The 11213-nt window shown below is 39.7% G+C and overlaps 1 protein-coding gene across 1 annotated transcript; it reads left to right on the plus strand.

Moving 5' to 3' along the window:
• The first annotated feature begins 7981 nt into the window (after window positions 1-7981).
• ncbp2as2 (NCBP2 antisense 2 (head to head)) lies at window positions 7982-9202 on the plus strand. The gene is made up of 2 exons (XM_003452337.5): window positions 7982-8199; window positions 8292-9202. The coding sequence occupies exon 2, from the start codon at window positions 8342-8344 to the stop codon at window positions 8645-8647; it is 306 nt and encodes a 101-aa protein (XP_003452385.1). The 5' UTR covers window positions 7982-8199; window positions 8292-8341; the 3' UTR covers window positions 8648-9202.
• The last annotated feature ends 2011 nt before the right edge of the window (window positions 9203-11213 follow it).

Below are 11213 nucleotides of genomic sequence, written 5' to 3' on the forward strand. Positions count from 1 at the left end.
ACACCTGGCAAATAAACTCAGATTTAATTGGTTGCCCTCTTATCTTGCCTTATTGGGTTTGGCTGTTATTGGAAGTGCCTTTAGTAAATGTATTCAGAACTACATTCTGTACATTTGTGATACTTTCTTGGGCAATACTTGTTTTATAACTTGATAAAAAAATTGTTTACCACTTTAAAAATAGTAATAATAATAATAGAAATGGACTTTATTAATTAGAGCGTAACAGCTGTGTTGAAATAAAACAAAAAAAACAACAAACAACATCCACTGAATTAATGCAGTCTTTTGCGGCTGTAAAAAGAGAAAACCAATATCAACAATTTCTAATGAGTGATAATGTTTCTTCGTACAAAATGGGTTTGGCATTTAAAATGAAATTGCTTTATGCTAGATCTTTAGTGAAGCAGGGTCATTTTTGACTCTGTGGACAAGGGATGCAAATGGAATGTGAAGACAACAGGAATTGGGGTGAATTAGGGTTTCATGTGGCCTTCAGCACATGAATTTTATTGCCTCTTTATTTCAACCTTTTGTTAATGTATTCACAAGAAAAACAAGAACCACAAAGGAGATTCTGTTGGTTCTTGTTTGTGCTATCTGTTTGTGAAATAAACCACATTTTACCACATGATACTGTCTTTGCTGCCATTGCTACCATTTTATTTTACTCGTCCTGCCCGAGTGTCTGGGCTGCGTTTGTGCACCTTTGTTCGGGCCTTCGGCTGATGGGTTTCACATGCTTGGCTTTCGTTCTTGGTCGAGACCCAGCAACCTGCTGCTGACCACACACGGCCTACAAACGGCTCCATTCGTCGATCCATCGTTCCAGGGCCTGAGACGCTGGTTGTTTTTGAGTTATCACCTCCAGCTCCTTGCACATAACCAGGTAGATACCGGGCTGGGCCTGAGCTCTGGGTTCTTCGCTAACAATGACAAAAAGGGACCTGGGAGGAAAGACTCATTTTTATTCAACATAACACTTTACTCTTCACGGCAGAAAATGTTTGCTACTGTAAGATTTATGTAACCAAAGGGCTGCGCATCAATGTTTTATATACAGTGTAAGTGAACAACATTGCCACACTGCTGGTGTTTGATTTAAGAGGCTTTATAATAAATGTGATATGATTTCTTTTGGTGAATAATATTTTTAAACATTTTTATATCATATATAGTTTTACTTTTCATATCTTACTGGAAAATACGCACAGCGATTTATTGAAACCTACAAACATAATGGAAAATTCAGTATATAAGGCAAAAAGAGGTTGTGCAACTAACAAGTTTGAAAGTTGTTTTCTCTTCAGCATAGCCTGACCCCTCTAAGCCAAGCTCTGTTGTCATTTCTTTAAGTAGTCTTCAAGACTAATAACTTAATTAGTTCCTGTGAAATTACACTTAGATTTTGTCATTAAAAATTGCATTTTCACATTCCCTAATTTTGTGATTGCAGTTCTCAACATAAGATAAACCTTTATTAGTCCCACACAATGTTCCCTCTAATTTTTCATTTGTCTGAGCGAACACACAAACTCCCTGAGGGATCCCTTGGACCACTGTGAGCGACATTAGACATGTGCAGTGTGGTCACGCCAGCATTGAATCCATCCAAGTTACATGGTTTATTAAAATTAAAATAAAATAAAATTACAGCATTTACATTTCTGTTAGACTACTTTTAATTAACTGCTTTAGCCCACTTACAATGAAAGTTTTAAAAAAAAAATCTTGTTCATGACCTGTGTAGTATGTTAACACTATTGGAAGTAAAAATAACTTGAACTCCAATTTTGAAAACACAACTTTCTTTTTGTTTTTAAAAAAATAAAAATAAAACTCTGACTTGTATTATGAGTCTGTGGTCTGTGAGAGAGTCCTGTAACTCTCTGTCTGCAAAATACAGTAAATAATGACCAATGTTGGGCAATTAATTATATAGTTACTTCTTCAAAAAAGTAACTGAGTTTTGCAAACAAGTTTTTTTTGCAGCTGTTTACCTAAAAATGCTGCCAGGGCGGTTTTTAAACAAACATTTCAAAATACTTACAGAACAATCAGGTGTTCTGCATCAAATCTGATGCCACACAAATTATTTGTGCCACTCCAAAAATTAATTTCTGTCTACTATCAGATAAAGGAGAACAACAGCCTGATACCTGCAGGCCTGACAACAGGAGATGTATCACTCCTGTAACACCTGTAACATTCAGCAGCCGCCTCATTGTTCTGACACACACAAAACTATTGACTACACTACACGCTAACTACACAAGATTTGCGCTAAACGTCGCAAATCTCTCACGTCTCAAAACACCGCCGTCACTCCTAAAACTTCCTCCCGTTTCTTAACAACTAAATGCCATGTTTTGATTGGTCGACAAGGTACATTTTTCGACCAATAGGAAAGGGTGGGGGGTGTTTTGGTTTCGTCTTTGCTCACAGGCTTTCGAGCGTTTTCCTTATAAAACGCCGTTTTTACCGTTTCTTCCCGCAGTAAATATTAACAACGATAGTATTCAGGAAGAAAACCAAACATTGCATTTTTTTTTTTTATCATAACTCTGGTTTTACGTGGCCTATCAACACAATTTAAAAACTGGTATAAAGTCCACACTTTTTCCGTCAATTGTTCCGTCTGTCCTGCTCACATCTCCAATGGTTGTACACGTTGTCATTAACGTGGCTTAACTCCACATCAGCCACGCTTTGCTAGCTAAAACACCGGTGTCGGCACATATTTACTTTAATTTCAATTCAGGTTAGAATTTTTTTTGTGTGCGCAACGCAGATTTTCTCTGCGCAGAGACCGTGCCAACAGTGCGCAATTGCGCACGTGCGCAGCTTAGAGGGAACATTGGTCCCACACATGAGAAATTTTTGGTTATGGCAGGAAGTACAAGACAAAAAACAACAGAAAAAGATAAACAGAATAACATATTATACAAAAATAAGAAGACTACATACAACAGAATAAATACTATACAAATAGAATAAAATACTTTGCTACATAGGGAAAATTGCACTTGCTGCCATTTCACACCAGGGAGACAGTGCAAGAGTTACAATATTGTGTGCTATATTTGTGTGTGTGTGTCTGCACATGTGTGGTCCTCTGCAGAGACCATGTTGTAGAGTCTGACAGCAGTTGGAAGGAAAGACCTGCAAAATCTCGCTGTCCAACATCGTGGGTGCTGCAGCCTGCCACTGAAGGAGCTGCTCGGTGCTGTCAGTTTCTCCTGCATGGGGTGGGAGATGTTGTCCAACAGGGATGACAGCTTAGCCACCATTCTCCTGTCACTCACCACCTCCACTGGGTCCAGAGGGCATCCTAGAACAGAGCTGGCCCTCCGGATCAGCCTGTTCAGTCTCTTTCTGTCCCCAGCAGAGATGCTGCGCCCCAGCAGACCACACCGTGAAAGCTGGCTGAGGTCACCACAGAGTCATAAAAGGTGTTCAGGAGTGGGCCCTTCACTCCAAAAGACCTGAGCCTCTGCAGCAGGTACAGCCTGCTCTGCCCTTTTTTGTAGAGAGCATCTGAATTGTGAGTCCAGTCCAGTTTATTGTTTAGATGAACACCAAGGTACCTGTAGCTATCTTGTAGCTATTACACTCACATGCAGAGGATTTGTGCTCTCAGCAGGAATCTTGTGCAGTCTTGTCTGTGTGTGGTGGGGTGAGAGTATGAAGCACAAAAGCAGACCAGTATTTCAACTTCATCTCAGTGGTGACAGAGCAACATAAACAGGGACTGAACAGTCGGTGAGTTAAAACTAAAGTCGCATTTTAAATTTAGATTTAAAAAAAGAAAGAATCAGCTCTTCTTAAATAAACTGTAGGATTTTAGTGAGTCGTAAAAATGTTTTCAGTAAAAAAAAAATCTGTCTCAAAACACTAAACTATATCCTATACTTCACAGTTTTAAGGAATTGTGGATTACAGTGATGATTATTACACATTTCCTTGTGTAATAACGAATTCCTCTGTGATTACAGAAAGGTGCAGTAACATAATCTTGTAAAAGTGTTATTTTCATATACCACAAGAGGGAGTTTGTGGTATATGCACTTTAAATCTCTGAAGCTCAATTGCTTAAGGTTAAAAAACAGGTGGATCTCATGAATAATACCTTGTATTATTTATTATAAAAAGGAGTGAGTGTGTCAGCATTCTGAAGTTTGCCCTGTGCTTTGGTGCAAAGTTTCTGTGCTGCTGTAAAGATGTTATGATGTTATGAGTGTGTCAGCTGTTAGGTTTAATGTGTGTGTTGTAGGTTGCCATTTAACAAGCTACACATTGCCATTTATAAAGCTAGAATGCTTTTATTTGCTCCCTATGTAACCCACGAATATGAGTATGTGCACGACCTCCATAAAGGGAACAAGCAGCCTTGAGAAGAACAGACTCTACTCAATGAAGGAAGCCACCTGGCGAGATAAGATAAGGACAACATCCTGGGAGGGCTCCACACTTTGTAACCATATATAGTAATTTGTCTTAGTTAATACAGCAACAAGCTTTATGAATATTCATGTGTGTAAACAATAAAAACAACCTGCAGGGGGAAAGCAAGTTGAAGTGGGCTGGAGACAACTGCTTCCCTCTCGCGAGTGAAAACTTGAGCTCTGTGAGACCTCGTTCCTGAGTGAGTTTCTGTTTATCCAGCAGTATCAGGGGTAAAACTCTGACATCAGCATTCTGAAGTTTGCTTTGATGCAAAGTTTCTGTGCTGCTGTAAAGATGTTATGATGCTGTGTAGACCATTAATTAATATTAACAATAATTCCCTGTCCAACCTGGCAACCCTCTGGTCAATGGCTCAGAGTTTTACTGGCCCAAGTAAATTCGTATTGGCTTGTGAAATAAGCTTTAATTTTTACATTTTTAAATATTAAAACAATTTAATTGAGATAGTATTTTGGATTATTTCACTTTCAATGTGAAAAATGTAAAAACCTTGAAAAAAGTATGGTTTAGTACACACCACACCCCCCTTTAGACTCACTCCTGTTCACTGCTTCTAAAATAGTACCACTGCTGTCGGCCTTCATTAAGCTGCATCATTTAAACATGGTATCAGACAAGGTTAACAGTTCATCTGCATATTTTAATTCAACTTCTGGAGGATGCTTTTATGAAAGACTCCCTTTTCCCAAGTAAAGGTTTTAATAGAGGTCACAGGAACAACGCTGCTGTTTTGGATGCTGGAAACCTGTTTTCTTTCACTCTACCTGAGCTCAGTGTCTCAGTAACGGCTCCGCCTCATTGCTCTTTGCAGTGGTTTTGTTTTATTCACCAAAAAGAACATAACATGCCAAAGACCAGTAAAACCACTGTAATGGAAATCACCAGTTAATCTTTGCATATTTGCTACTGCCCCATCAAAGTTCTCATCAATAAAATATGAATGATGAAAAAGACATGACAGATAACATAATCTAATATTAAGAACAAAACGTATTGTTCCTTAATAAGACTATTTAATCTGGCAAGCATTTGGCATTTGAGAAGGACGTTACTGATGAATGTAAACGTTGAGTAAAGTGGCCTCTAGTGGCTGTCAGTCCCCGTACAGGTAAACAAATGATTTGTTTTAATGAAGACTAAGAGCTTAAAATGTGTGTTTAAAACCAGGGAAACCAATATAAATAGGCTTATAAAAATAAACTTTAAAATAACCTATCAGAAAGATTAAAATAAGAAAAGGAAGGAAAAACTCACTTTTAACAGAGAGAAAATGTTGCTATAGTAAGCGCTGTTTGTTTGTTAGAATTAGTGATTAAACTAATTGGATCTTTTCATGCCAAAGAATATTACTGGTATTACTCACTGGTCGAAGTGGCTTCACCTTCAGAGTTGTTCACATAAGCACTACTTGTGGGAACCTCAGCTGTTTCAGAGGGTGACTGTTCGGATCTATCTTCACTTTCAGGTGTCAAATTGAATCTTTGTTCCCGTGTTGTGTTTTCAGGTTCAAACAACAATGCCCAGTCGGGTGTTTTATACCGGTCCCGCGAATCTACAAATCGTTTTGATGTGGGTGATTGTTCTTTTTCATCTGTGTTTAGAGAAACTCTGGGTGTGGGAACCTCAGATGTTTCTCTTTTGCTCATAGACTCTGGAGCTGTACAAGAGGAATAAAGTGCTGCAATTCTTTTGTGAACTCTGGATGTACTGGTTTCTGCTTCCTCTCTTTGAAAATTCTCTTCAGATATATTAATGTCTGATGGTCTAGTAAGGAGGATGATCGACTGTTCCTTTTTATTGGTGTTTACAGAAACACTGGTTGTAAAAAGCTTGTACTTCAGTAACTCCTCATTAATCAGTAACTATGGATTAAACTGTAGAACTGAAAAAATGTAAGAGAAGAACTTCAGATCCTGGGTGTGTGAGGACAGAGAAGGATCAGCTTTATTTCAGATTTGAGAGATAAGCTTTATATTTGAGTTTGTGATGATTCTGTTCTCATTGTGATTACAGGAGCTGCCCTCAGATTCAGACCTCAGCACTACGAATGGAAAAAACCAGCAGCAACAGGTTTTAATTTTTGTGTTGGTCTTCTCATTATGGGTTTTAAGCCTTTTAAGAGAAGTATCCCAATGTTTCCATGTTTATTTGTTGCCCAGATGACTGTATGAGATTATGTTTTTACATTTGAAAATATGGCAAAGGGAGAATAATGTTTATGTCATCTTTGCTCCTCCTCCACATCTCTTCAAAGTGTACTGTGTGAGCAATTGATTTCTATATCATAGGAGAAGAGAGAAAAACAGAAGCACAAGTTAACATAATTGTACACATAAGTACATTGTAGAGTTTTAAAAAGTTATGAATTTAACACAAAAGTTTGGTCGGTGTTTTTGACTTGATGTCCAACAGACACTTAAGCTCTCCATACTGTTCGCCTTTTTGTGTCACCAAAATTTAAAAACCTGTTATTTGTGTTAATTATCTGCGTGGAATAAGAGCATGAGACTGACTATAAATGGCTAATGGCATTTGTATTTATTTATGTTTTTTACAGATTCAGTGTGAGGTGTGTGTGTGTGTTAAATTCATGAGTGTAAAATAAAGAAATCCACACCGAGTTTGCTAAGGGCACACATTGTTGAGATATCGACATATGTAGATGTTAAATTAAGAAGTCTAAAATAAAGAAAATGGTCTCCAAAGTTACTGTGGTTATTGGTTATACTCTGATTTATTTGGTAAATAAACCCTTCGTGATAGCAACGAAGGGTTTATTTTAGGGGTTTAGGGGAGGGGGGGGGCACACATTTTGGCAGACGCTGCCGATCTGCAGCAGCTTCTTCTCGGCTCCACTCACCGCCGCTCAGTGAGACCACCGCCAACGCGAACAGCACGTACACCCGCATGGCTGCAGTACCGAGTCTGACGAGAGTGAAGCTAAAAGACCAGCGAGTAAAAAATGGGGGGAGGCAAAGTGAGAAACGAGCAGGAAATCTGTTCTTAAAAGCGAATATAAATAATGCGACCGGATGTCCTTTACCGGGTGGTGTTACTACAAAACCCGTCCGGAATAATTACCCAAAGTTATATTCACATTGGTTGATTCTGGTCGGTAGCGTGAGACCTGCAGTGTGAACGTAGCCTAAGTTCCCTGTACTGGGATTGTTTTTTTGTCACTTATACGTAACATATACAAATATGTCTTTTCTTCCCCTAAAGACGGTAGTTTACTGTTATTGACTGTTTTGTTGTTGTTCTTGTTTTTTTTTTTAAAGCAGAAATTTAAAGAAAATAGTCTAAGGGCTAAGGCTGTAATTCTCGAATTTGAATGTGTCATTCAGCACTTGTAAATCCTAGCAACTGACTTAAATCAAGTTCATCCTTTTAAATTTGTGAAATATTTACTTTACTTGTTATGCCTTGGAAATATGAAATTATGCATCTGGAATGTCTTGTATGTTTTGACGCTGAATATTTCACATGTGGCAGACCTGATGGTGACACCACAAACTGTTTAAAACTGCTTTTAGTTTTGTGAAATCCAATGAATTTCTTTTTAATGGACATTTTAAATCCATGGCCTTTTAATCCAAGAAAAACAGTCGTTTGATGATCCTGTTTCTTTAAGAAACACTGAACGACGAGCTCGAAACCGACTTCAGCCTCATCCCTCCCACAGTCTGTGTTACGTCACCCTCTGTCACTCAGCGGTCACCTGCTTCAGCTGAGGTACGTCTAGTTCTCTCTGTGTACTTAAACTTGCATCTCCACGTACTCGACACTTCGAGGGTCATTAATGGGTTTGTATGTGGGCTTTACAGGGCTGAAACACAAGGGGAGAACACGGAGAAGCTAACAGCCAGTTGCCACAATGCTCGCTCGCCTGTTAGCGTCGCTCGTCAACAACCTTCATGTCGTTGAGAAGTTGGCGGAGTCTCGACCGATTCGCAGGGCGGCTCAGATCACAGCCTACGCTATCACTAAGGCTCAGATAGCCGGACGGGACGCCTCGGATCGGGTCTTGCGCTCCCAGACGCTACGGCAGGTCCGGGACGAGGCCGGCAAAGTGCCCGGGGATCTGGGAGAGATCAGTGGCCGCCTCAAGAGAGTCAGAGACACGTTTGTGAATGAGGTGAAGTCGGGCTGGAAGGACGGATCCAGGCAGGTGAAGAAGTGAAGAGGATGAGCTGGTTGTGGGATGTGACCGAAACGCTGCTGCTTGAACTAAATAGAACTATTGTGTGAGCACATTGTCTCAGCAAGGCACAGAGACGGCGTGCTGGTGAACCATCACCATCAGGGTGTCCTCAGGTGGTCGGTAATGATGTCTGTACTCGCAATCTGCAAGGTCAGTTTATAACAAACTGTGGTTAGAAAAATAAATGTCTTTTTAAACTTCTGAAAACATGTGGGAACTTGAAGTGTGCTCTTTACCTCCCACCAACCTCTGATGGTGATGTGGACGCTTGGGAGATCATTTAAGTAAAACATTTTTTGTTGAGAAGATTTAGATTGGCTTCTGATGAGGACTTCTTGACATTCATCCCTTGTAGCAATCTGTGCAATCATTTGCCTGTAACACATCATCCTGCCAAAGAGCTTTTTCTGGCTCTGTGTTGCTAGTGTAAAAAAAAAAAAAAAAAGTATTCCTATTATGTGAGATGTGCTGTGTATAGACAGTAAAAAGACCTTTTAGATGTGACTCAATCAATAAAGATTATAATTCAAAACAGCTGAGAGTCTGCACTTCAATCACATCTTGATTGTATTAAAAACTGCTGTAGTGGTGTACAGAGACGCAATTACAAATATGTGCAATTGCCCAGAAACTTTATACATCACAATTAATGAGTGAGTTTTACAGTAGGAATCCAGTCATATCAGGAAAAGCACACTTGCTACCAAACGAAAATAACTTGTTAGTAAAGGAACACTTTTTAGTTGGTGTACAGCATTAGTTGATTAAACTTCAGGGATATTGATTTGGTCAGTTTAGTAGCACAAGGGGTTAATAGTTTTAGCTACCTTGGTGTTAATGAAATAGTCTTATTGCTGCCCCTCTAATTATCCCCAAAAGAGTAGGAATTTTACAGGTGGAGGCCACTGACATTGTTTCCCCTTCTTTTGTTTTATTACTTTTTTTTTTCTTTCACTAGTTTTACATTTAGCTACTACTGGTAGCATGAGGCATAAGTTGTCCATTGGATTGAGATCTGATGACTGTGGAGCCCATTTGAGTATAGTGACCTCACCATCACGTTCAACAAACCAGTTTGAGATGATTCTGAGCTTTGTGACATGGTCCTTGATCCTGCTGGAAGCAGCCATCAGAAGATGCAGTCAGCAACAATTCTCAGGTAGGCTGTGGCATTTAAACAATGGTCAGTTTGTCCTAAGGGGCCCAAAGTGTAAAAAGAAAAAAAAAAAACCAACTCCAATATCGTTCCACCACCATCACCCTGAACCTTTGATATAAGGGCAGGGTGGATCCATAATTTCATGTTGTTTATACCAAATTTGGACCCTGTTGTCTGAATGTCACAGCAGAATATGGGACTCATCAGACCAGGCATTGTTTTCTAATCGATTATTGATTTTTATTGATTTTTTTTTTGTTTGTTTGTCCTGATCTCAGTGGACAGGAGGGGCACCCAATTTGGTTTTCTGCTGGCATAGCCCACCTGCTTCAATGTTTGATGTGTAGTGTTTTTAGAAATGCTCTGCTGCAAATGTTGGTTGCAAAAAGTGGTTATTTCTTTCTGCTCCCTTCCCATCCGCCTGAAGAAGTATTGTCCCCTGAACAGTGTTGGGACTAACGCGTTATTAAGTAACGCGTTACAGTAACTACGTTATTATTGTGGTAACGAGCACGGTAACTAGTTATTATGCCAAAACCAGGAACGCGTTACTCGTTACTGGGATTTAGATAGGCTCGTTACTCGTTACTTCGTGTGGCGGATATCGCGGAGCTTCCACAGATTCAATAACATTAGCAAGTGGTGGAGGCCAGCAGGTGGATGAAGGAAAAGGGAGGCAAAAGGAGAGACCCGAAGCGGCCGCCGGTCCGCGTGTCAGGTGAACTGAACTTCAGGTAAGAAGTTATGACCTGCAGTCTATCTGGGTCAGATATAAACCAAGTTTAGGTGGAGTTTATTTTCGGTATGCTGACATTTTCGTACTGCGTGCTAGCTAGCATGACGGAGTTTCTATACAGCTGGGTGGGTGCTATGTTACTGATGTTGAACTTTATTTTGTTCATATGGTTAATTATTAGAGTTTCCAACCGTCCTGTAAAAAACAGAATCGTCTGGTATTCAGAGAAAATATTACGCGTTTCGTACTGAGGTGAAAAGGAACACAGTTTGTCCCGGACTTCAGCTACAATGAAAAAGACACAAAGCTGAAGCTGCACAGCTGCCTCTTCTTCTCTCATTCTCTCCTCTCCTGTTTCTACTTCAATCACGAAACTGATCAATGATCAGCTGATCGGCTTTTCTCTCTTGTTTATTTATCGCCCACTTTGCGCCAGAAAGAGGAAACCAGCGGATGTCGCGTTAAACAACAGCAGCACGTTTAAGCTTGATCAGCTGTTGTTAGAATTTATTTAATATTAATTTCTAGTATCAGCTGATGTTTGCTGGAGCCACAGCTGTAAAGCTGCTGGTCATGATATCGGTTTGGTTATCTGGTGAGAGGGAAACATGCAGATGAAACCAGGAGATGTCCTTACTGAATCATCAGAG

This window comes from Oreochromis niloticus, linkage group LG17 (assembly GCF_001858045.2).
Source record: "Oreochromis niloticus isolate F11D_XX linkage group LG17, O_niloticus_UMD_NMBU, whole genome shotgun sequence".
Lineage (NCBI taxonomy): Eukaryota > Metazoa > Chordata > Actinopteri > Cichliformes > Cichlidae > Oreochromis > Oreochromis niloticus.